At 36.1% G+C, this 27,916-nt stretch overlaps 2 protein-coding genes across 4 annotated transcripts in view; one reads left to right on the forward strand and one right to left on the reverse strand.

Moving 5' to 3' along the window:
* Positions 1–2,719: 2,719 nt before the first annotated feature.
* Positions 2,720–24,109, forward strand: LOC129261120 (microsomal glutathione S-transferase 2-like). 2 transcript variants are annotated; one of them, XM_054899168.2, is made up of 6 exons: positions 2,720–2,816; positions 10,140–10,242; positions 12,836–12,935; positions 19,266–19,336; positions 21,724–21,805; positions 23,106–24,109. In XM_054899168.2, exons 2-6 carry the CDS (start codon positions 10,173–10,175, stop codon positions 23,239–23,241), a joined length of 459 nt encoding a protein of 152 aa, XP_054755143.1. In that variant the 5' UTR covers positions 2,720–2,816; positions 10,140–10,172; the 3' UTR covers positions 23,242–24,109. The 2 variants fall into 2 exon arrangements, with proteins under 2 accessions (XP_054755143.1, XP_054755142.1); XM_054899167.2 differs by having other exon boundaries at positions 2,729–2,820.
* Positions 24,004–27,916, reverse strand: part of LOC129261118 (myotubularin-related protein 2-like) — a 38,773-nt gene continuing 34,860 nt past the window's right edge. For both annotated transcript variants that reach the window (XM_064099213.1, XM_064099214.1), the window contains exon 16: positions 24,004–27,552. In XM_064099213.1, the coding sequence (XP_063955283.1) occupies positions 27,388–27,552 (165 nt within the window). In that variant the 3' untranslated portion in view covers positions 24,004–27,387. The remainder of the gene's footprint in view (positions 27,553–27,916) is intronic.

The raw sequence follows: 27,916 nt of genomic DNA on the forward strand, positions 1-27,916 counted from the left end.
AACTACAAGATCCTCTCTTAAAGGGGTACTCCAGGCCGAGCATGCTGAAAATGATATGATTTGAACAGATAACGAAAAATCAGACAAACAATATCAAAATTTCATCAAAATCGAACAAGGAATAACATAATTATATTTCCAAGCTTTGAATAGCGGTAAAACAGTTCAGTGCATAACCTCATGAATATGCATTGAGCAAGCTGATGATCGTAAAATCCCCATTTTTTTTTCGGGGGGGGGCATTGTACCATAATCAAAATTTGTCCCCCATAAAAAATGAAACTAATTTACAACTGATTTAATGCATAAGATATTCATTGCTTCAACTCATTTTGTTACAAGGGATGCATATCGTACACACATAATAAAAATATCAAATAATTGTTATTTCATCATTTCATGTATATTTAGCATAAGAAAGGGGAAAGTGGGTACATGACATTATCAGCTTACCTAATGAATATTCATAACGATGTGCATATAACTGTTTTCAGAAAATATTGCCAAATTTTAAAATTCAATAATTTCGTTATCTGTAATCAGATTTCGATGAAATTTTTAGCGTTTTGCTAGGTAATTTGTACTCTTTTTGATCCAGATATAAATATTTTCAGAGCGGAGTACCCTTTTAATTTACCAGTGGTTGTCGTCCATCTGACTTGTGGACCTCAAAGCTTAGCTGAGCAGCAGCAAGAAGCCATGAGGTCAGCCGGATTTTGCAATTCAAGAAAGTATAATCCTGTGTTGTCATAACGAATGAAATTCAGCTTTTTATTGACCCCAAAATAAGATAAATAATTTCTTTTAATCATGCCGTAAACAATGAACACACACAAAAAACACACACTCAAGAAATATTTAAATAGGAAACTGCATAATTGGGGTAGGATTAAATGTCGAAAATGCTGTGATGTAGACATTTATATTTGTTATATGATTTTTGGGTCGTATATATTCAATTATCTGAATAGCATTTTGCTAGTGTGGGTTTTCAAATATACATTTTAATGTATATACTTTTTAAAGGTATACCCTCGAACCTACTTCATGCAGCAGGGCAATTAAAGGACAAGTCCATCCCCCAAAAAAGTTCTTTTGAATGAGAAGAGAAAAATCTAACAAGCATAACACTGAAAATTTCATCAAAATCGGATGTAAAATGAGAAAGTTTGACATTTCTAAATTTCGCTTAACTTCACTGAACAGTTATATGCACATCGTCTGTATAGACTGTATGGAAATGAGGGGACTGGTGACGTCATCCACTCACTATTTTTCCCTCATTGTCATGTGAAAGAAAGTTTTATTCCTTTCTGAACATGTGGAATTACCGTTTTTAAAACATTTTATAGTTCAGTCAAATTGGTCCCTATTGTCAAATTTGGAAAAATTGTCTATTTCAAACAATAAAAAACAAAAGAAATAGTGAGTGAGGGACATCATTGACTCTCTCATTGGCATATCACTGACTTGTTCATATAACTATTATGTGAAAATAAGCGAAACTTTAAATTGTTATAACTTTCTTATTTTACATCCGATTTTGATGAAATTTTCAGCATTACGCTTGTTAGATTTTTCTATATTGATTCAAATCAATATTTTTCTGGGGTGAACTTGACCTTTAAGAATTCAAGTTGAGGAGCATGCATAGCACACTATATCGGTTTGCAGTGGGCCGGGTGGAGGCTTGTTATCGGTGATCGTATGATTAATTATTTTCGCTACATTTGAATAATATCAATTTGGCATAAATATGATAAGTAACATACTGCAGATGAATGAGAATACTTGGTATATCAGTAATATTGAATAAAAATTTATTCTATATATAGGGCCTACTCAGGACCCAGACATAAACGTTAAACGTCATTGCGCTCAACTGCTTTGCCTCAGTTAGACCGACGGTAAGAGATGGACAGAAAATAGAGGGAGAGGATGAGAGGGAAAGAGAGAATGGGAGAGACTGTCAGTCAGACTGAGAGGGAGAGTGGTATGTTTGGGATCATGTGTTTGTGTTGCTGATGTCAAATAATATTTCCAAAGAAATTATTGCTAAGAGATCTTGGATATGTAAATAAAAATGGACAGAGTAGTAGGCTATATGGCCGTAGTAATAAACATTGGAGAAGAAAGGGAAGAAGTAGCTAACATGTATTGCAGATTGGCATAAAGTAGTATAGTAGTGATGATCAGATCCAGTGGCGAAGAGTCCCCCTTCCCCCCCCCCCCCCTTCCATCAGAAAATAATGAGAGAAGGAAGAGAAAGAGAGAATAGAATAAAAGCAGGAAAAAGAAAAGAAAATGAAGAGGGGGTGCATGCGGAATACGTCCCTGCACATCTACCTATTGGGAAAAAAAGCTCATCCTTCCACTTAATTTAGAGATAGACAGAGAAAATGAAGAAAAGCATTCAAAGTGAGAAGGAAAGTAGAAAAAGGACATCATTGGCCTCTAGATCGAGAGATTGTGAAAGGGAATATCAGTCTGTTGTGTATCCAACTTTTCCTTCTAAATCTCGTAGACAACTGTTAGATATATGTTAGATAATTGTTGATAAACCTTCTCCATATTCTTTTTTAAATCTTAGTGGAGGGGACATATGGAAGTCTTGCCCAGTTCTGTGTGACAGTTTGCCACTTTCATTGTTTCAAGTTCATATCAATGATTACAACTCGCTTTGAAAAAGCCAAGTTCTTTATAAATGTTAATAAGCCCCGCCCATATCACAGCTTAACCGGCCCCGCCCATCGTACAAGAGACGCTCTCATTTTCCAAAAGTTGGCTGCAAAGTTCATGTTGCCTGTCCATTCACAGTGAGTAAGTACACTGCATTTTTTCCGTATTTGTGATAAGTAGAATATACCCAAGAAATGTATTAGTACAGTTGTAGGAGCAAAACCTCTAGACAAACCAATCAATTGGAAAAATAATGGGTTGATGTTTGATCCGTAGATGAATACAGGCAGCAGTGACTGCTGTTGTCGCGTCGCCGCCGCGCCGCGAGACCAGCTGGGTGGCTGTTCCACTTCCAGCCGGCATGGCCGGAGCCCGTGAGCATGCATATATATGCGTTAATGTAATTGAGCTAATTTGACCATGATGATGACTTCCCCGGATGACTTCATCATCATCATCATCTGCTATAATCTTCAGAGGGTTCTGTAGCCTATCTAGAACTTAGAAGATGACTTGAGCTACATCATACACAGGGGCCGCGGAACAGTTTTCAAAGTGGGAGGGCTGACCATGCTAAAAATCATGATATGGTAATTTTTACGTTTTTGTACACGGTTTTGGAAAAAAGTGGGGGGCTCCAGCCCCCCCGGTTCCGCGGCCCCTGATACATGTAGTTCACATCATCAGTATCAGATGCGTAGACGTAGTTTGATTAATAGTCTAGATCTAACTTAGTAGGGTGTCTGAAGCCACACTGAAAAGTGTCAGCATAAAACGGGCTGATTTAGGGGAAAATATGGCACATTTTTTCGGGAAGTTCAGGCTGCTAGAAAAATGTGATCTGAATTGATTATTAACTTGTGTTTGGCATGTATGGAAAGAGAATATTCAGGGGCTTCTTTTGACAGTAAGGACAAGTTTATATGATCATTTTAAATAAGGATTTAGAGATAAATTGCAAACCCTTGTTTGTGTGTGTGTTGAGATTGCCATTTCCCCTACCTCGAGCGAAGTTCGTGCAGGCTCCACTCCACTTCACTACCGCTACACTACGCTCCACCTACCCGAACTTCGAGACCATGAATTCGATCGGATATTCCGAGTGACAAAAGGTGGGATTTGATGGTTGGAAAATAAAAAATTCATGCAACATCACGATCTTTAAAAACAAGTACAACTAATATTCTTACTTTACACAAAGTTTCACTTCTTTTTCATGCTTCTATCAGTCTCAAAATTGGTGATTTAGAGCCAACATGAAGTTCCTCACACGTATAAACAATTCGCTGCCGATTTCAAAACATCACATGCGCGAGGGTCCGAGCTCGGACCAGACCCGGTGCCTCCTGCATGCGATGTTTTGAATTCGGCAGCGCATTAATATTTATACGTGTGAGGAACTTCATGTTGGCTCTAAATCACCAATTTTGAGACTGATAGAAGCATGGAAAAGAAGTGAGGCTTTGTGTAAAGTAAGAATATTTGCTCGAGGTACATTTCCCCATGCGTTTTCTATGGGAAAATAAAATGTTTGTTTTGCACAATTTTTTTCACTTTGTCGCAATTTTTCATTGTGATCTGGTTTCCAAATCTTTATAAAAATCATACCATCAGAAACAGCATAAAAAATCCTATTGGACTCTTTATGGACAAGTTTTTGGCATTAATGATATATTTATAACAGCTCTCGGAAGCTAAAAATTTGGAATTGTGTGTGTCCATTTCTTAACTACACAGTCTATGGCAGAGAAATGCTGAAAATTGACCTAATTTCATTCTTCTTTTTTGCAGCCAATAATTGAATTTTTTTCAAAAATGTTACATTTGTGTCAGTCTGAAGGTCATTTCTCTTCAAATTCACAAAGAAAATGTGATATTTTCTTGATTAACGCCAACGGGTAGGGTCTAAGTCTAACGTTAGATCTAATATTAATTTATTACTTTGGGGGTTTGTGAAATCGGTTGAAATAATTAACGGCAAAAAGAAGCTGCTGAAAACTGCTTATCTAATAAAAGAGAGCCAATGGAGTAAATTAGAAAGTCAAAAAGGGGCCTAAGCTTTCGATCCTAGCAGAATCTTCGTCGGAGGCAAAATGACAAACATATAAAGTGGAACAACCATAATATAGACCACAAACAAGCTACAACACTAGAAACAAGGAGACAAAAGGGGCATTAGTGAGTAGAGAAGACCAATCAGGTTAGTGAAGGGGAATAATAATAATTAACGTCAGATCAATATCCCGGGGGGGCCAGTCAAACATATTGCTGTACACACGTGTAACCAAAAAAAAAACGTGTTGAAAGGGGTATTTTTTTCAGTTTTGGGCACGGGCCGCGCGTGCACTCGTAAAGGATATAAAAAACACAGATTTTCAGAAAAAAGGGTGGTTTTGATAGACTGGTCAAATTGTCAATCTCAGGGTCAAAACGTATTTAGGGTATGTTTTTTTTTCCAAAGCTTAAAAAAAATTTTTTTTAGACTAGCCAAACGTGTTTAGGGTATGATTTTTCCCCAAGCTTTTTCCCCTGGTTTTTTTTTTCTCCTCGTTTCTGAAAAGTGTGGTGTTTTAACCCTAACTGCACTGGGGGGGGGGGGCATGCACCCATGAATATAGTTTTGTCTCTTTAAGCTTATAGCAAGGAGAAAAACTGTCTTGTTTAGGCCACAACTTGTTTAGGGGCCAAACCGGCCAAAATGTGTAAATAAAGCCCCCAAAAAATTAGTTTTGGGGGTTATTTTGCACACAGAGAAAAATTCGTTTAGGGGGTGTTTGGAAATTACTTGGTCACGCGTGTGTACAGCAATATATTTGACTGCCCCCCCCCCCCCCCCCCGGGATCAATATCCAATGATAAAATAAAACAAAAAGCTTTCACTTATATCTATCAATTCTTCATTCAGTCAGTTATTACTGTTAGAGTCTTAGAGATTCTCATCTATCACTCATATTTTAATTCCAAATTCTTTTCCATAAAAAAGAAAGAAAAAAATCGGCATCCAGTATGTTCAATGACAATGTAGATCTAACATTAAAAAGTAAAATTCAGATTGACAGTGGCGAGATTGTTGATTTTCAAGTAGACAAGTTGTTAAGTGGCCGGGGGGGGGGGGGGGAATTGGATACCACGCGTGACCATGGGGTTTCTTGAGACATGGAATATCTCACTGCATGATGTTCTAAATCATTGTACTGTGAAGTAAAGTAGGAAACCCCTTTTTGTGAAAAGAAAAATCTAATCTTAAAAAGAGATATTCAGATTTCCTAATTTCTTTTTTATCTGGGGCTTCGTTTGTTTACATCACGAAACTGAACGCCACTACAGTCACTGAATGAAAAGTTAAATGCCGGCGATCAGCTGTTTTTACTACGTGAACTGTGACCTGAATTCTGGAGAGACAATGGTGAATTTACTCAGATTAATTGTTAGTGTGTGCGCATACATGTTAGCCCAGAGGAATTGGTATATTTCTGCTGAAATGTAAATACCTGATTACCAATCAGAAAGCATTTGTAAACTACTTGTAAATAATTTAACTCTCTATGCAGTCATTCACATATTTATTAAGGATACTTGTTTATAGACTGAAGTAAACTCAGTTAGATGAAGCTTAATTCTTCATTAGAGTATTGACACTTTATTAATCCATGTAGATGGTTGATTTAGTTAACAGTGAAATAGGAAATTGTTTAGGTGTTGGTCTTTCAGACTTGTTTTCACTTTGCTGTATTCTCAGACAGCAGGGACGAGGTTAAAGTTTCCGGTAGGCTTTTTATAATGCTAAGAAAGGTACTATGTGAGTCTATTCTTGAACCCGTGATGATCAGAGATATTTACGGATTTCTGAGGCTTTTCATCACACAGAATGTTGGACGTTGCTACAAACTTCACACCGACAAAGTGAGTGGAAGTTTTGAAGGCGCTGTAAGGCTGGTAAACAAGGCCCGTTGAGAGGTTGATAGGATAAGGATATTTTGGGAGATTGGTGTGTTGTATTGGTTTAGTGACATTGGATGGAGAAAGGTGTTGAGTAACTGCTGGCAGTTTAGATAGGATTACTCACATAAGTCAGAACGACAAAAAAGAACCATTGGTCCTAGAACCTTTGTGGAGAGTAGATTACAGTCTTAAGTTGAAATAATTCTTAGAGAGAACACAACTCTACGGAGTATAAAGTACAGAACTAAGTAGGATGTAGTTAGCTACAACTCAATATTTACTATTGATACTGATTATTGCTTGGTGTATTTAGAACAGTGAATACATAGGATTTATTAAGTTAGTAGTTAATTATTATTCTATTTTATCATACTATCAATTTAAGAGTGACATGCACAGACTAACAGTTAGTTCTTAACTGTTTACATTGTAGAGTAAGTTATACAATTCAATATTGCTCATTCCATATTCAATGAATTTTTATACTTATGCAAATTGATGTAAATATCCAAATTTTATTGTTGAAATGTTTCAGAAGAATTGTTAACTTCCAGTTTTTGTCTCACCTGCATAGCAGAGTGAGACTATAGGCGCCGCTTTTCCGACGGCGACGGCGGCGGCGGCGTCAACACCAAATCTTAACCTGAGGTTAAGTTTTTGAAATGACAGCATAACTTAGAAAGTATATGGACCTAGTTCATGAAACTTGGCCATAAGGTTAATCAAGTATTACTGAACATCCTGCCTGAGTTTCATGTCACATGATCAAGGTCAAAGGTCATTTAGGGTCAATGAACTTAGACCATGTTGGGGGAATCAACATCAAAATCTTAACCTAAGGTTAAGTTTTTGAAATGTCATCATAACTTAGAAAATATATGGACCTAGTTCATGAAACTTATACATAAGGTTAATCAAGTATCACTGAACATCCTGCATGAGTTTCACGTCACATGACCAAGGTCAAAGGTCATTTAGGGTCAATGAACTTTGGCCGAATTGGGGGTATCTGTTGAATTACCATCATAACTTTGAAAGTTTAAGGATCTGATTCATGAAACTTGGACATAATAGTAATCAAGTATTACTGAACATCCTGTGCAAGTTTCAGGTCACATGATCAAGGTCAAAGGTCATTTAGGGTCAATGAACTTTGGCCAAATTGGGGTATTTGTTGAATTACAGCCATAAATTTGAAAGTGTGTTGGTCTAGTTCATAAAACTTGGACATAATAGTAATCAAGTATCACTGAACATCCTGTGCGAGTTTCAGGTCACATGATCAAGGTCAAAGGTCATGTAAGGTCAAAGAAATTTGGCCACGTTGGGGGTATTTGTTGAATTGCCATCATATCTCTATAAGTGTATTGGTCTAGTTCATAAAATTTGGAAATAAGAGTAACCAAGTATCACTGAACATCTTGTGCGAGTTATAGTAGTTTTCAAAATCTGCACTGCTGCTATATTGAATCGCGTGATGCAGGTGAGACGGCCAGAGGCATTCCACTTGTTCTTCTATTAAAGTTCAGTTGAACTTTACTTGTTATTTCTTAGGAGTCAGTAATTGGACTTGCACACTTGCACAGAAGGGACATGATTAGTGATCAGTGTTTGTTGAGAATAATGAATGCAATAAATTGGATTTGTAAGTCTTAGAATTAGAAATGGTGATTGATTGATTAGTGATGATTGATTGACGATGTGATTAGGGATAAGAAGTACCGTACAGTACATTTAGTTTAAGCATCATTTAAATTTGGTTTCTTATTTTATTTCTAGACCAACCTTGTATATTGCAAGAAAACGGAACTCGTTATCAAGCTCGTAAAACTATACTTACCAAGTGAGACCCAGTGACGAGCAGATTTGAGAACTGAGGAAGAGACTAGAATGATTGATTGCAAAGCAAGGACTGACCGCTTCTATGATTGCCTATGTGCATACGACTACACGTGTGTGATGTGGATATGCCTGACGTGTGTGTGTGTAGAACATGAGGCGAACAAAACGTTTTGTATGTGAGTGAATAGAGATTTGCTTCATGGCTAACTCTATCGATGAAAGATGAGAAAAATCATGGTTATATAATTGAACCGTACTTAATCACTCAGTGAGTAAACTCATCAGTTAAATTCTGCTGTGATGGTCAGGACGCTGGAGTATGACAGAAGTCTTTTGATGGGAGAAAAGACGGTTTTTCTTCAGATCATCAGAGCTCCTTCAACCTCCGTGGTTCTGGCAGAGTGGAGAGGCTAAAAGTTGGCGGTCGATGCAAGAAGATAGACCAATCACGGACCTCGTAATAGAACTCAGATATTATGGATCGTGAGATGGCTATTCTGATTGGTGGTTCTCTAGCTCTTTAAAGTTCTCGTCGAAGAAAAGTTTCTTCCTTATGGTCAAATGATGAATTATGGCCAAGAGCTCCATAACTCTCTAAACTATTGTGGTGGCAGCATACTATTTTAAAAGGTTATTTTGATAGGGTCTCGCGTTACAGTACGAATACCTACATGTTCAAATCTGTGACTATGCTATCATCCCTATTAGAATAAAAGCAAATTGAGTGTCTAGTCGTAATGACATCATAGCAGTTGTACGATTGGCTACGATTTGAAACTATTTTGGCATTTACTCCAAAATAAAGGCTTGCAATTATCCAAAATTGTTATGCTATTATTCTTATAGTTAATTTGAACCTCAAATAAAAAGATACTTTTCATTCACATTTTTAGAAAATGAGCAAAAGGCAATTTGTTTAAAGATAAATGAAAGCAGTTGCAGTAAACACTGATTTCACGAGAAAGTCTGTAAAACCAGGCTTAATTGTCATTATATCATCGAGGATCTAGATCTGGTACAGTTACATAAACTGAACTTTTATCTTGAATTCTACACTGAAAAATGTTCACACTGAAGATCACCAACACAGATAAGCGCACGTGGGACAGTATTATTATTGCTTTGAATGTTGGCCCGACGCTTGACCCGAATCCCGTGCTTATTTGCTAATTTCTCAGCAATTACACAATTTCTTCCAGAATCCTTTGGCACATATATTTTATTTATACAAACAGACACTTTGGTGGTCATTTCATTGGATTCTGTACGAACTCATTTTGAAATCGTTACCACAACTGGCATTTATCTTTAAAATCGGATAATGGACCATTCGCAATGTGTGCATTGGCCTTTAAACACTTAGGGAAAAGGAGTCACGGAAATGGCTCCCTTTCATGCCAACACGTATCCCAGATTGGACATTGATCCCAAAGCTAACATAGAGGGCCTGAATCCTAATCCCTTCAATTCCCCTCCTCGGAGCTATGTCCTCTATGTTAGCTTTGGGAAAGAGGGCGTCCATACATCAACATCCAATCTGGACTAGCCAACGTGCACCACTTTACCTAGTCAATACCAGTTTTACTTTTTCTAAAATGCAAATTCTGTTTTTGATTGCAATTCCTTTTGTTCTTATTTTAATGGTTTCTTTCACCCATTTTTTTTTTTAATTCCAGGATCTTCTTTGATTCAGAGACCTGAAAACCAAGATGGCTCCTATTCTCTTGGAAAATTTGATTCTACCAGCTGGGGTGTCTTTAATTCATGCTTATCAGTTGGGTGAGTAATACCGGTACCCTTTTTTTCATGAGAGAAATTTCCCTTTAATAACTCCAGACTATAGGTGGGGAAAGTTAGCCCCAGCTTAGTCAGGGGTTGAGCTTAGGTCACTTTCTGTTCTCACAACATTCTTGCAAAAGTAGGTACTGTATATCCCACCAAAAGTATGGAAATGTCTGGCTCTGCAAAAAAGCAGAGTTAGCCAAGCAATAGCAGTACTTAGCATGAAAGTCAGGGGTCAAGAGCTATCATGAGAACAGAAATTGAGCCTTCTTCCTTTAAAGAAACAATTAAAACAATTAGTACAAAAGTATTGAAATAATGTTTAGCTCATCCGGCCCGAAGGGCAAGATGAGCTTGTGGCGTGGCGTCCGTCGTCCGTCCACAATTTCAAAATGCTTCTTCTTCCCATTTCAAGTCTGATTTCAATTCTGTTTGCTTTATATGATAGCACTAGGTGGGGGATTCAAAACTTCTACACAGAATTTTGAAACTCTTTGAATATGCTAATTTATGCGCATTTTTCAAACTTCACAAAAAATGCTTCTTCTTTATTTGTTGACCGATTTTGAATTTTTTGCTTCCATCTGGTAGAGCTTCATGAGGTTCACCAAATTCTACACAGAATTTTGACTCGAACAATTTTTATGCTAATTTATGCAAAATTAATTTATGCATATTTTTGAAAATTCACATAAATGCTTCTTCTTAAGTTGTTGACCGATTTTGATTTTTTTTTCTTTCATCTGATATAACTTCATGAGGTTCACCAAACTTCTACACAGAATTTTAAAATTTGGAGTAGAAAATTATTTATGCTAATTTATGTGAAATTCATAAATCATAGAAAATGCCTCTTTAATTGTTGACTGAATTTCAAAATGCTTCTTCTTCGTCATTTTAAGTCTGATGTCAATTCTGTTTGCTTTCTATGATAGCATTAGGTGGGGGATTCAAAACTTCTACACAGAATTTTAAAACTCATTAAAATATGCTATGTGCATTTTTCAAAATTCACAAAAAATGCTTCTCCTTCGTTATTTGTTGACCAATTTTGATCTTTTGGCTTCCTTCGGGTAGCACTTCATGAGGTTCACCAAATTTTTACACAGAACTTCGAACTTTTGACTAGAAATTTTTTAATGCTAATTTATGCGTATTTTTAAAAATTCACATAAAATGCTTCTTCTTTAATTGTTGACCGATTTCGATTTTTTTCTTCTATCTGGTAGAACTTCATGAGGTTCACGAAACTTCTACACAGAATTTTGAAATTTGGAGTAGAAAATTATGCTAATTTATGCGAAATTTATTCGTAAATCACAGAAAATGCCTCTTCTTCTTTATTTGTTGACCAATTTAGATTTTTTTTTCTTCCATCTGGTAGAGCTGCATGGGGAACACCAAACTTGTACACAAAATTTTGAAATTTTGTCTAGAAAATTATTTATGCTAATTTATGCAAAATTTATTCATAAATCACAAAAATGATTTTTCTCCTTCATTTGTTAATCAGTTTTAATTTTTTTTGCTTTATATGATAGCTCTAGGTGGTGATAGAAAATTTCAACACAGAATTTTGAAACTCATTAATATGCTAATTTATTCATATATTTTCAAAACTCACAAAAAATACTTATTTATTTGTTGATTGATTTTGATTATTTTTCTTCCATCTGAGAGCTACATGAGGTTCACCAAGGTTCTACACAAGAGTTTAGAAATATTGACCAGAAAATTATTTATGCTAATTTATATGAAATTTATTCATAGATCACAAAAAATGCTTCTATGTCATTTCTTCATCAATTTCAATTCTATATCCTCAATTTATGTCACCAATATCATTCACTACAGTTTCAACTGGGCTGAAATTAAAATTGAGTTAAATTTCGTTGCGAGATGCCGGATGAGCTCCACATCATTGATGTGCTAGTTTCTTGAATTTTTTCATGCACAGTCTCAGTTTGCTTAATATTCTGTGTGCATTAATAGAAGTTACCACCGGCTTGTTTGCTCTACTTTTTGTTTAAAGAACAATGGTATTCATTGACGCATGATCCTACAAATCTATAAATCTTTCAAATCCTTCTTAGTTTTAAGTCTTGTTATCACTTATTTATTATTAGTGACCTGTGAGTGTAGGCCTACATAACTTAATTTTTTTATGTCAAATTAGCTCTTGTTTCATTGCAATTTCAGGAGCAAATAATGCTTTTTAACAAGGAGGGGGTTTGACCGAGAAATTTGACAAGCAAGGAAAAAAGAAAGAAAAAAGGGGTTTTACTACCAAATTAAAGTATTTTTGGTCCCGAAAAATTTGAAAAGCACAAAAAATAGGTTGGCTCCAAATTGTAGGCCATTACATTTTTTGTTTACTTTGCAGGCCATGGGGGGGGGGGGGGGTTAAACCCCTTACCCCCCCCCCCCTGCCCTGTAGATCTGCCACTGGATTTCCTTGTATAATTTTGTCACAATTCATGTTTTCAGTTACCTTGTGAATAGTATGAAAATTTTTAATATGTTGACTTGTTAATAAACACAGAAACTACGGTAAAAAAAAGTAATTGTAACCATCTGACTATCTTTTCAGCATCATTTGCTCGCCAAACTGGAAAATCAAGAAGAACTTTCAATGTCCCTTACCCAGCCACTACAGGAGATGAGAGATTTATGCGCTACTACAGAGCACAGTAAGGCATCATCTTACAAAGAGTTGCGATTGATCCGATCAACCAAAACTATGGAAAGCCAGCAACATCAACACAAAAAAAATACATGTTTGTTCAAAATATTTATTAAATATGATGTAGATATTCATGGTTTTCTTGACAATCCAGTATGCTCTTTGTTTACAAAAGGACATCATGAAACTTCCCCCAGGAAAATTTATGACATTGATTGATTTCCATGTAGTGAAGGTTGATCGGATCAGTCGTAAATCTTTGTGAAACAGGGCCTTGGGCACCATTACATAAAGATTCACTCTGCCATCATGACAACTTCCATGGTAATAGAGCTAAGCAGTGAATCACATTCAAGGTTTCCATAGAAGTTACATATTGACAATGTTTTACCTATAAGTTTTTATGAAACAAGGCTCTTGGAGTAATTCGCTATGGGCTTAAATCAGTACCAAATACACTGTAGGACGAGTTCCTTCGGCTTGATATTATTCCAAAGAGCAAAATCGCTTTTAGGAACTGATTTACAAAATTATTTGGGACCAATGCTAAGGCTAAGAGAGATTTGAATCGCTACCAGCTAAATTTAATCGGTCAAAAGTAGCTAATTAAATGGGCTGCAATTCTGCCTGGCCCATCCCGCTAGTAGTCAAGGCTACCGTCCCAAGCTTAAGTAAAATGGAGGATAGCTTTATGCAAACAGCCATTACAGAGTCAACCGATACCTACACCGTTCATTACAGAAATCAGTGCAACAACAGAAGCTTTTTTGTCTGAGGATTTCATTCTCTTTCAATATCATTAAATCTCTTTATGTAAGTTTTCAATTCTGATTATATTAATATTTGAGTCAGTTGATATTGTATTAACCCTCTTGATATACAGTCGTATGGGCTTGCTTTGCATATTGCTGGTCTATAGGGTTCTTTTAGCGTAATGTCTGCCTCATGGACCTTGTTGGACTCGTGTCGGTCTTGTGGCTCAATTTTGTTTAGTCCAGTCTGTGTGGTGGATCTTTATTATCACATAGGCCTTTTTTTGCCTAGTGTCTTTCTCGTGGGCCTTTATTCTCTATCTAATTGTCTATCTGACTCGTGGGTTGTTAGTTTCTTAGGATGATCCTGAATCATAAATCATAGCATGTTTAATACCTAAGTCACATTTGCTCTTCGGCGGCCGTACAGCAAATCAAAAACAGCAGTTTTATTCATTTTTATTCAAACATGTACATGTAGCTGACAGTATCAAAATGTTAAAACGGCTGTTTTTGACTCGCCATACGGCCATCGAAGAGCAAATGTGACCAAGGTATAAGTTTTCATAAGCATTTGGATCAATGAGTAAATCTCTGTAATTTCTTCACAAAACCTGTTGTAAAAAGCTTCACCTGACCTAGCAACAGCCATGAGCCATGCATTCATCTTCACCTGACCTAGCAACGACCATGAGCCATGCATCCATCTTTGTCTCGAAAGGTATGCATGACATGTGAGATTATAGCTATTGTCTAACCTGGCAACATTCATTGATGTTTAGTGTCCATTATTATTGTACACATTTCTAAAGGCAATGCCACACATGTTCATTGTTCTGCATTGCTTTTAGTGGGATGAATTCTAACCATTGAAATTCAAAGAACCAGTGGCTTTCTTACATTTAAGCCATTGTAATGTTTGAAATTCACTTGTGTGTACTGACCAATTATGAATTCAGGTCGACAGTGTACTTGAGGAGAAATTTACATGTACAATGAATTCTTTATTGGTGTGATGATGCATGATAAAAGATTCTCACCTCCTCTTTGCCTATTGGATGATAGCACTAGAGTCTATTGTCAAACATCATGTTTATGCATGAGATTTTGGAAGTTTAAATCATAGCGTGGTGATTTCTTCACTAACTGTCAAAAAGTTTTCTTGCTACTTGTTGGAGTATATAAGAAAGGCCTTGTGTGCTCATAGACTGGAGGCAGTGAGCAAACAAGGCCAGTGTACAGTGACACATATAACAGAACATGTGACTAGTCATGTGATGATGATGTCACCACATCAACATAACAATACACATGCACAACACAATACTCTACAACATCCCATAACCCTCAGCTAATCTTTATGCTGTTTGCTGGTCTTGTTTATTATCTATTTATGTCGGCCCTTTTTTACGGCTGGCATAAACAGGTGATAGTATGCTAGTGGGCTGCGTTTTCAACTCAAAACCAATTTATGCTAATTAGATTTAAATAAAAGATTCAAGTATACAGTGCATGCATGCATAGGTATAGTTAGGTAGGTTTTGATTTGGTTTTTTTTTGGGGGGGAGGGGGGGGAGAGGGGTTCTTGGCCAGTTTTCTTTTGTCAGCAAATTTCATTAGATTTAATTAATGGGTTTCGTCTCAGTGAAAAACAAAGGTTACATGTTGTATCATGCATAGTATGTTTAAAATGTTTTCTAAATTATGTGATGTATACTCATGCATTCTCATACTCATACATTCTCATGTTTACAAAGGACATTAAGCAGATTTTCTGTAGGAAAAAATATGACATAGTTGGATTTCCATGTCGTGAGATTGATCGGATCAATCACAACTATTTGTAAGACGCGGGACCCTGGGCTGACATGCAAGCCAATATATGGTCAATCAAAGATTTGACCCAGGTTACTTGGTCATGTTCATTATTTATAATTCACCATTAAAAAAATTTTTGAATCAAATCATGAGATGGTTATTGTATACATCAGTATCACAAATGGTGTTAAGCTTCAATTGAGGTCAGTTTAAGATGGCCTTTTCTCCCTTTTTGAAAAATTTTTCATCTTAATTGTTTTGTTTTTTAAAATCGGCACTACTGCTCTATTTAATGGCGTAATGCAGGCGAGACTAGCAGAGGTGTTGTTGAGTTAGGTACACTAGCGTACCTACGGGGGGGGGCAGGGGGGGCACTCGGGCAGGGGGGGCACTCTGCCCCCCCTGACGAGATTTTGAAGACCTTTTTTTTTTTTTTTTTTTTTTTTTTTTTTTTTTTGCTTGTCAAATTTTTTCTGGTACGAAAATCTTTATTTTGTATTGATGACCCCTTTTTTTTTTTTTTTTTTTTTTTTTTTTTTTTTTTGCTTGTCAAATTTTTGGGCGGTCAATTTTGCCCCCCCTGTGAAAAATCCTAGGTACGCCACTGGTTAGGTACATGCATCTCAGCTTGAAGTCTTGGCTATATATAGATATTCCTTGTCAGTTAGTCACTGAGACGAGACTAGCGGTCAATGGAGAGTGGAGGCGAGACCCGGGTGAAGTCTCGAGGCCCTTTGGATTTTGGCGGAGACGTGAATGCATGAATTATTCATGAGCATGTCGATACTAATGACATCAGGGGCCTTGGTACATTTCTTCTGTGGTAATCATTGATGCCATCAAAATGCTCGCTGATTGGCCACTACCTCTCAGGTAGCGATAGCGAGTAAGAAACAATGTTTTATATAAAATATCCAAGCCTGGTTCCCAAAGGCTCTGTGGCTGCGCCCACATTCACACAGCCTTTCACAATTTCAGTCAGTAATGCATGTGACATCATAACAGTCAAGGAGCCTTGTCTGAAGGCTAGATACTTTGTATAGGGTTGCAAAATTCCCCATATATTTTCGTGGTGGAAACTTTCCATGGGAATTTTACTAAATATTTTACTCAGCAGACAGATTTACAAATTTTGTATTCAGTTCAGTATTTAGCATTTTACTCTAGTGTTTAGAAGCAAAAATATTTGCTGAGGAGCATTCTGAAATAACACTTATTGGGTGCAGCTCAGGATGAGTGAGGTTTGACGTCAGAGAATTAAGACTTCATACAATCAAAGCACAAGTATATTTGGGTGGATTCATGCGATTATTCACTATATTTTTCTGCTTCCATTTATACCAACCTGACATTAGAGTGAACTTCCCCCTTTAAAGCCCTCACAAACATTTGATATTGACTGTTGAATTAACAGTTATCATCTTCAAGTTCAAAGGAGAACAGATATACTTATTGATACAAATGTTTAAAGTCCTACAAACTTTAGAAATGATGACTCAATAACTCTTTGTGTATTAATACATGTCCAATGCCTCAAGATAAGAAATTCATATTAATTGAGCTTTATACTTTTTGAAGACATTTGCTGGACTGTTAAAACAGGGAAGTCTATAACACTTCCCTGGTTAAAACCAGGGCCTAAAGAAACAGAGAGCAAATCATAAAAATTGTTGCAACATCAAAGTTTTCTGAACTCTCCTTTTTACTTGCAACATCAAAGTTTTTCTGAGCTGTCATAAACCTTTCTTTTGTTTTTAAGATTAAGATAAGAGGTTTTAACAGCCGAGCGTCGGTATAGATCACAAACTTATTTTCGTTTAGTGGAGGTATGGAGTACTAGTAGATTCATGGTTGTAGAATCCATTAACGGTAAACAGAATGTACCCTAAACTTGAAGAAGCTAACTTACAATTACATGATTTTAATTATATATCATATCCATTAATGCTCATCAGCGTCGTTTATTATATTTTTATTTGGATATTAACCTCAAAATGTATTTGCATTCAGATTTATATTTCTATGTTTCCTTTTTGGTCATATTTCACTTTCCACTATATCCCTACTCCATCCACCTCTGGCTTTCATCCCTTACATCCCCTTCAGTTTCTTAATCGGCCTATACCCCTACCCCCCTGTTTCTATTACCTGACTTTTCACTTTAAGCCTTCTACTTTTTCTTGATTTCTTTCTTTCTCCTTCCATTATTATTAATCTTTGTTCTTGATTGGAAGATATGTTTTTATAATTTTGTTATGTATTATGTGATGTAAATTCCACCCAATTCAGCTTTGGGCTGCCATGTGGTTTTTAATAAATACCTTTTCAAATCAAATCAAATAATTGTAATTAAAGATGGGGCACAGAAAGTGGGTCTTTTTTTAAATCAATTCTGACCAGAAAAGTGATTGTTGTCACTTTCAAAAAGGCTGTAATTGGCTCACCCAAAATAATAGCTTGAAAAGGATAATTCTCACTTCAAAAGAGGGGAGAGGGGGACACAGCTAAAAAAAAGAGATAGAGAGGTACGATGCACAACGTTAACGTTGAGTAAAAGAGTTGCGAACGTGCCACATGTATATTATGCCCCCCCCCCCGTAAGTGACATATTTGATAAAAAAAATTATTTATCAATCAAAATTATCATAATGTTCCTTTACTTTTATGATTTACAAGTGTTTATGATGAATGCACTGTGTTTGGTAAAATATTATTAATATTATGTTGCCCCTCATGAACATAATTTTGTATCTATTTTTGACAAATCCTGACTTTGCCTCTATTCATTTTTGTCTCACCTGCATAGCAGAGTGAGACTATAGGCGCCGCTTTTCCGACGGCGACTGCGGCGGCGGCGGCGTCAACACCAAATCTTAACCGAAGGTTAAGTTTTTGAAATGACAGCATAACTTAGAAAGTATATGGACCTAGTTCATGAAACTTGGCCATAAGGTTAATCAAGTATTACTGAACATCCTGCCTGAGTTTCATGTCACATGACCAAGGTCAAAGGTCATTTAGGGTCAATGAACTTAGACCATGTTGGGGGAATCAACATCAAAATCTTAACCTAAGGTTAAGTTTTTGAAATGTCATCATAACTTAGAAAATATATGGACCTAGTTCATGAAACTTGGACATAAGGTTAATCAAGTATCACTGAACATCCTGCATGAGTTTCACATCACATGACCAAGGTCAACGGTCATTTAGGGTCAATGAACTTTGGCCGAATTGGGGGTATTTGTTGAATTACCATCATAACTTTGAAAGTATGTTGGTCTAGTTCATAAAACTTGGACATAAGAGTAATCAAGTATCACTGAACATCCTGTGCGCATTTTAGGTCACATGACCAAGGTCAAAGGTCAATGAACTTTGGCCATAATGGGGGTATATGTTGAATTACCATCATTACTTTGAAAGTTTATGGATCAGACTCGTGAAACTTGGACATAATAGTAATCAAAGTATCACTGAACATCCTGTGCGAGTTTCAGGTCACATGATCAAGGTCAAAGGTCATGTAAGGTCAATGAACTTTGGCCACCTTGGGGGTATTTGTTGAATTACCATCATATCTTTGTAATTGTATTGGTCTAGTTCATAAAACGTGGACATAAGAGTAACCAAGTATCACTGAACATCTTGTGCGAGTTATAGTAGTTTTCAAAGTCAGCACTGCTGCTATATTGAATCGCGTGATGCAGATGAGACCGCCAGAGGCATTCCACTTGTTTATGTTAAATATTATATTTTATTTACAGACAAAATACAATAGAGTTTGCACCCATCTTTTACCCACTTCTATGGTCTGCTGCCCTCTTTTGTCACCAAGGTAAGATTCGCTATGCTTATCATTGAATACAGTCTTTTACTAAAATGTCAAAATATGTTTTTACAACAGATGACACCTCACTTGTAAAGAGGAATAATGAAATATTCCAATGATACCGGTTTCACTTTTCAAAATTCAGTATTAAATAGAAATATATTACCCCTTTATAAACTCAAGCTACAGAACTTTTCTTTAGGTTGAAAATCTTTAGGGTGTCAAATTTTCTGAAGAGCCCTACAGAATTATTATTGTTATTTATGTACTGCACTTTTCCCAGATTAGCCCAAAGTGCTTACAACACAAGAAAGGGAAAATTTAACAATTATAAAAAAAGAAACCTTCAATCCTAAAAATCTGGATTGGAAAATAGAAAGGCGACTTTTGGAATGAAGAAACAGATCTTGATTACCTCTGAAAGTTAGAGGTAACCTAACCTATTCAAATATTTGGAAGTGGTTATGGTGAAAGTCCTCGGGTAACTTTGCCATCAAGTGGTAACTACCATGGTAACGCTGATCAACACCCAATCTCAATCAAGGATTCCATGCATGTTATCACTGGATGGCAAAGTTATCATAATAGTAACTTTTATGCAACGGGGTCCTGGACTTTTGAAATGAAGAAACAGATTGTGGTTACTGAGAGAGTTGAGGTAACCTATTCCAATATTTGGAAGTGGTTATGGTGAAAGTCCTATCTTCAGCCAGTTTCTTTATGATTTTATAGAGACGTAGTGGGTCACTGGAGGTTTGTACATGTACATTCCTGCGAGGGCTGTATAGGGTCAACAATCACGTATACGGTTCAGAACAGATTCATGTTACATATTATCCCATTTAAGTGAAAATTGTCCTAAATCAAACACATTTCGGTGGTCCCAAGATATTTGAAGGATGCATACTGTACACGTTGTACTTGTATTATGAGTTTCAATGGCATAATTGGATTTGATACGTGGTGGGCTATAGAATCTTGATGTTTCAGATCACAGAGAGGAACAGCTCCATAGATGCAGCTTGTGCTCCTGAGCATTTGGACACCTCTTTCAGAAAAATCGGTCAAACATTAAGGGGGTGCCGCCCAAAAAACGATGTGGGGCAAAAAGGTTGTTGACCCCAACCCATTTTCGTCAAAATTGTAGGCTTCTGCACAAGTTATTTTTATGATTTTTGTATCAATTTCTTTGTTATTTTGGACAAGGAATTCATTTAAAAAAATAGATGTATAAATACGGTCTTTGTACTTAAAAATTGGGAGAGGGTCGATCAATTCGACCACCCCCCCCCCCCCCTTGATGAATTTCATGGCGAGACATTTTTTTTTTTTGGACCTCGCCACTCAGTGACTTTTTACTTTCAAGCCTTGCACTCAGACCAAATTTGCAATGCTCTTATACACGGTTCCAAAATTACACAACATTTTGTAAGTGAATTTCAGACCCCAAATACATAATATATATATCAAAGGAACAATAATTTTATTATCATCAGGCTGATTTATTGTTAAATGTAAAAAAAATGCTCTTTTATGCTTGAAAATTATGATAACAGAGCAAGATCGCTATTGGGAACTTTAAAATTCAACCAGGTATTTTGGATCAGTTTTAGCATTAGAATCGTTTTAAAAGCAATCTGAATCACCTCCATATAGTCTAAAGCCCACCATGAAATCCGATGCGACACAATTTTTTTAATTAATCGCATTTTGCATTATATGCGAAGGTTCCAAGAAGTAAACTTATTTTATTTGAAGTTAGGAATTTAATAAAATCATTGTTTTTGTTTGCGGCAAGCCCAGTCCGAATCAGCTTCAAGTCGAAGCTGATGACATTGCTTTTATTCCAAAGGCCCAAATTAAACTGAATTTCGATTTCAGTAGTCCTTACCACTAGCTAAGATTTTATTGGCTGGAATGTTCATCTCTAATGTTATTACAATTTTTTGAAATCCAGATCACAATGAATCATGCGATAGTGTGCCCTGGGCTTATGTCCACTTTGACTTTATTTTTCGGCTGTGTGGCTAGGATAATAAATGTGCAATCCAATCTCATACACTATTTTATTTTTCCGGGGGCCCCTGAGAGCATCGTAAACAGGATAATGGAAAGGGGGGGTAAAAAGAGTAATTTTAACTTTCTCTACTAGACCATTTTGTCTTTTTTTATGGATAAAATTCTGCAAAAAGGAAGTTGGCATCTCTGCATAAACAGTTTGAATGATCTATTTGAATTGGATCCAGTGTACCTAATATTAATTGACAATTCATATGAATTAAGAAGTGTAATGCAAGACAGGACAGCTTTTAGGCTAGTCCTGTGTCACTCAAACTAGTTTACTAGTATAATAGGACGCAGTGAGTAAATTTATTCATAATTTTTTTTTTCAGTTCCAGCTGCACTCTTTGGACTGGTGTACATATATGGACGTAGGGAATACTTCAATGGGTATATCAAGGAGGTCAAAGGAAGGTATGTTTATTGAACAAATTTTCAGTCGGTCCTGAGACATGTTTTGACCATTTGATTATTGTGTACCTTGCACATGATTACAACTGCCACAAAAAATTGTGGAAAGCCCTATCATGGGATTTCCACTCTCGACACAAACAATATTTGCTCAGTCGTGGTTCATACCTTGTAAATAAGATTTTTATTTGCCCGTCCTATGGGAAGTATTGTATCACGCTCGGTGTCTGTCAACTTTTCCTTGTAAATGCGATAACTGAAGTTTAACTTTAATAACCTAAGCTCATATAATTTGGTGTGTATGATACTAGCATGGATCCCAGGAAGCCTATTGATTCTGAGGTCAAGGTCACAGTGACATGTTTTCATCTTACCCTTCTGCAGTCCTTATAAACACAATAACTTCAGTTTAGCTTAACCTAGGCTCATATAAGTAGGTGTTTATGATACTAGCATAGATCCCAGGAATTCTATTGATTTTGAGGTATTGATTTTGAGGTCAGAAGGTCAAAGGTGAGTCGCCACCTTCCATTTTTCTTGCTTGACCAATAACTCCATTTTCCTTGTTACAGGTGGGCGTATTATGTGCTCGCCTTAGCGACACTCTTGTTTATTAGTGATAGGGTCAGTCAAAGTTAATACTCTTTTTGTCTTACATGAAACTTTGTTTATTGCACCATGTTTCAAAGCAACAAGAAGGCAAAATGAAAATTTAATTTGATAAATTTCATTCTTATATAAATTTTTGTTTACTTCTGTTTAACGCATGTGTGTAGATGAGCCTTTAGGGTGCCATCATTCAAAAGCTTTGGAAACCAAAATCGAGCAGTGACATGAGTTATCACATACAGTGCATATATTATCAGAAGACTTGTATTATTGGTCAAATATACAATTTCAGTTGAAAAAAACAAAAAGTAAAAAAAACAAAGAAATAGAATAAATTTAAAGTACATTTTATCAGATTCCAAAGAGTCTTTGAACCGAAATATAGCATTTAGGGGCATTATTTAGTTAATTATTGGGCAAACTATTTATGTTATGCATAAATTGATCTTATGCATGTAGTTTATGCCATGGGTAATGCGCATGCCAATTTTCATAAGGGGGCCTTCTTAGGCGTTGAAATAGCCCAGTCTTTTTAGGGTTAAATCAAAAGGTTCTTAACTGGAATTGAGGACTTGTAAATTTAAAGAACCCATTTGGTTTGGAAACTGTTTTTCTTGATAATTTCTAACCAAGCCCATATTGTAAGTAGTTTTGTTTAGGTTTGCAACTTCTGCTTTTTTATTTCTCCCAACAGGCTCTATGGCTTTGGTATCTGTGTGAATGCCATCAAGGCTCTTCTCGGCCTGTCTGTCCTGGGTATTGGACACCTCACCCTCATGACGTACGCTGACATTGATGTCAAACATATGATCATGGCACGATTTAAATAATCATTACTCTGATCTTTCTACTTCTCTAGTGAAGGCAATGCTATGCAATGTCCTTGTAGATTAAGTGATTTTTAACTATGAAAAGCCAGCAACCCCCAATATCTACACTGCCATATAAATCTGGTACATGTATGACAAATACCCTACATTTTAATTGTTCTGGCCCATGTGTACAATCCTTATTTACGAAGGGATGCATGCATAAGGTTCAATAATTAGTTGCTGGCTGAAAGAACATCTCAATAGACCAGTTCGTAGTTACATAATGTAAGCATGCCTTACATGAAAGGCTAGAATATTTAGCATACAAATGAACAGTGTTTGATAGTAGATATAATCAGACATCAAATTAAAGCTTATGTCACCTGAGTGAAAATTACTTCTTCCAATCATGCACAAAATTGAACTACGAACTGGCTTATTTAAGCCTGATTATCTGAAATATTGTATATTTTGTGTGAGATCATTATCTTGTGATTCCTGTAGATGTTGTGTAAAGTAAAATTTGCATTCCTTAATTTTAATTTGTATATGTTGGCATACAACATGGACACTGAAATCCTATTTTATGTTTTTTATAATTGCATTTATTATGATTAATAATTTCTATTCTACATATGTACAGTAATAGTGACAACTTTCTTGAGAGGTTTAATTCTAGTTATGCATTTAGTTAGATCAGTATTGCACAGAACAAAAGAGGGTCGAGGGCATTCTATGTTATTAACAGATAAATAATCACACATACAGTATCTCCAAGACTCTTGGTGTTGCAAGCAAGCAATCAAATTGCTTTCAGTCAGACTTTTAATTGATGTATTGTAACTTGCGACTTCCACAATTTTCAATAAAATCTTAAAATGAGTTATACCTTTTCACCACTTACCAGCTAATTTATTGCTTCCATGAGTTTGTACACAGATAAAGTGAGTGATTAACAAGTAGAGCATCTCGCCAGCATTATGCAATTCAATTTAGCAGCATTGCAGACTACAATGATAGGTCAACAAACACAAGACCCCAATGTCCAGTTTAAAATATAACCATAAACTTTCAAAGTTACTATTCAACATGGCCAAAGTTCAGTGACCATGTTCAGTAATACTAGAAAATATTTCAATTTCAGTAATACTTGATTACCCTTAGATCCATATACTACTATCTCATGACATTTCAAAAACTTAGCCTCAGGCAAAGATTTCAATGTTGATCGCGGCAGCGCCTATAGTCTCACTCTATGCATGAAAGGAAACAAACCAATTTAAGAAAAAAAATATCAATTTTTTTTGTGTGTAAAAACCAATGGAATCACAACACCATTGATGTCACTCAGTCCTATGAATCTATGTTGGTAATTTTTTAGCTCATATTAAACATGCTTGCTCATCTTCAGAGTTAGCCTTTATGTTTAACAACTTGAAATTTATTCAGAGGACACTCCGCCTCCCCCTACCCCCCCCCCTCCTTCCCCAGGGGTTTAAAGTGCTGTAAAACCATATTTGGATATATTGAGTAATCAAATGTTACTGAATTCCTTTATGAGACACAAAATTTTCCAGGAGGGGGGGGGGGGCAGAATACATGTAAGTATCAATTCTTTTTTCTTGATTCGATGAAATTATTAGCTAGGATCATATGCATAAAAATTCGCTTTTCAGTCAATCACGTCATCTTTAGCTTTTGTATGATCAATTATTTATAGACCCTTGTGTACGAGTCTACTTCATTACCACTGGAGTTTAGATATGCACTCAATATTTTTTTTAATTTAATTTATCTTGCAGTATACTATAGCCATGAACAACACAAGACTACAAAATGCCTAACCTCTAACTTTTTCACTGTTTCCTGGTTTTGTTATCCATTTATGCTGGCCATTTTTCGCCAGCATAAATTGGTAATGCTGGTGGGGCTGTGTTTTCGACCCTGAATCATGTACATGTAAAGCTAATTATTTTGGGGGTGAAATAAAAAACTGGAGAGAACTCCTTAGAATTCAAATTTTGGGGACTCTATTGCATCAAATTCCTCTCAGTAGAGAATTTCGAGACAACAATCACTTCAGACCAATTAAGGGCTTTAAAGTGTTCCAAAAATAGTTTGAGAGCCCGTGATTGTTACATGTACCGGTATGTCTAAATAATCCACGAGAAAAAAAATTATGCAATTAGTCCCACAAATTCAAATTTTAGCTGACAAAGCAGTAAAATATCCAAAATATTAACAAAAATCAGAGCTTTCAGCAGGAATTTTACAAGCTTCTAACATGCCAATTCCATTTCATCGTGGATAAGTGTGGAATTTACAACATACAGTGTATTACATAGTCTTCCCAAACTGGGTGAGGTGAGCACCAAAATGCTGCCCATGAAAGCTGACATTAATATGAACATGAGAGGGATAATAAAATCATTTTTATGGGACATGCTACATGTAGGAAACAAAACAAGATCTCCTAGTATACATCGTTAAAGGGATCCTCCAGGCTGAAAATAATTTCTGAATAAATAGAGTAAAATTTGCCATCATGAATAGGTGGGCTGATGATGTAAAGTCGCCACTCTCCTTTTCTTATATTACACAAAATTAGGCTAAGTAGGGATAAGACTTCATCAGCTTGTTCCTTGAATATTTTGAAGACAGCTATATTCTTCCAAGATAGAAAAAAATAATTTGGGTTAATGGGTGAGAACTAATAACCTTATAAAAGACTTCAACTTCGCTTTGAAAGTCTCTAATGATGCTAGTTTTTCTCACATTAAAAAAAAAAATTTAAGTAATCCTGGAGCAACAACTTTCAAAGTGCAATTAAGGGTAAACCTCATACATTTATAATTTTGATACACTGAATTATTTACATTGCATACAAGTAGCCCCAATATCTTCATACAAACATAAAAAGGTCTTCAAAGCCTCGTTGCAATGATAGCTAGTGAGAGAACACTTGTTTGCACACATAGAAATACTGCTACATAGCAAAGTGAAAATGTAGAAAAGGTTTATGTACAAGATACAATTTGCTTTGCCTAATAACAAAGGTTGAATAACGTTTTGGATTTTAAATAAAACCATTTGCTCTCTCCCAAATTCTATGTTTTATATATAAGTATACATAAATCATATCAATGATATTTGGATACAATACTTGGAGGGGAAAAGAGGTCATAACTGCATCATCTAGAACGAGGAGAGAATTTCGACAACAAATAGCACTATATTCTTTTCTATACATAACTATAAATAATGGTCATTGCTATTATGTCCTTGATCAAACAATTGCTTCTTATTTAATTCCAATAATTTTACTATATTCGTCACTCCTCTCTGCCTGCTTCATATAACTTAAGGAAATTTCTAGGCCATATCTATGAGCTTATAAGCAAATTGATAGGCAACATTCTGTCAAATTTGTTCTCGAGAAATGACGTTTCATAAAACAAAGCCTCAGACCAAACACTACATGTGATCTTACCAGCAAAACAATTCCTGCTCAATGACCTTTACCTTTACAATGTATTCATAGAAGCAAAAGCCATTGATTGAAGGACATAATGGCATCAACTCCAGCAATGTCTTATAGCACTATATCCTAGTCTAGTTCAAAGTCAAGCAATCACCAGAAACCTTTGACAAAATCAAACACGAGCGGTGTTTCATGAAGTTGTTTGTAAACTAACGAGCGATGTTACGACAGACTAGAATACGAGGTGCAAATATAAGAGTCAAAAACTGAATCTCTTATTCAAAGAAATTACACTTTTTCTCATCATGTTATTCAAATTGGGTCAAACACTTTCCGTAACACAGGAAAACTTTCTTTCTTCCCAATCACAAAATTGTACCCGCTTCTGTTAAGCTTTCACTCGTAAGGCTGCAAGCTTTATCAGACCTTCGTCATAGATGGTATGCATGTAGTTGCTGGTGCAGAAGAACGTTTTCTCATGCCTTCAATCCAATCGGGCACAACTCTTCAGTGAATGACCGTTGTAGTAGCAATAAGTGTTATATGTTGATCAACATCATAGCCATCAGGCTTGCGATAGTCTAAATGCTCGTCAAATCATGCACAACTCTCTGAACTGCTGTAAGAAATAAACCACCTGGACTTAATTTCTTCAGAAGACTCACTGGCGCAACGTGGATGTTTCAGGCATTGACCGGACTGGTGACCTTCGGCGGTGAGGACGTTCCCCCTGGAGTGGACTGGAGTCCTAGATCCCTGGCCTCTATCTCCTTCTGTAGCTCCTCGACCTGTCGCTGGAGTTGGGCTCGTAGCTCTAGGAGCTCCTTGTTCCTCTGATGTACTGGCTCCTGTATCAGTGAATATGTAGAGAGAATTAAAAAGAAGTAGTCCTATCCTAGCATTTAGTAAAGAATTTAGTAGTGGATATGAGAAAGCTACACTCAAAGATTATATCCTGAAATTTTCAGCCCATTCCATGACAAAAAGACAAAAGTATATATATATATTCTATTGTGGTGTAAAATCTACTTATCTGATAAAACACATTTAAAAAAAAAGAACATCTTAACCAATTTGAAACATTTAGGGCACGCACATTATATAATTTAGTAATGGACTAATATTTTGGATATACCAATATTAAAGGTAGGCTTTAAGGCCTACCAACAAGATTGTTTGGAGTACTATAAATCTTATGAGAGCCGATAGCCC

Source organism: Lytechinus pictus, chromosome 5 (assembly GCF_037042905.1).
Source record: "Lytechinus pictus isolate F3 Inbred chromosome 5, Lp3.0, whole genome shotgun sequence".
In the NCBI taxonomy this organism is placed as follows: Eukaryota; Metazoa; Echinodermata; class Echinoidea; order Temnopleuroida; family Toxopneustidae; genus Lytechinus; species Lytechinus pictus.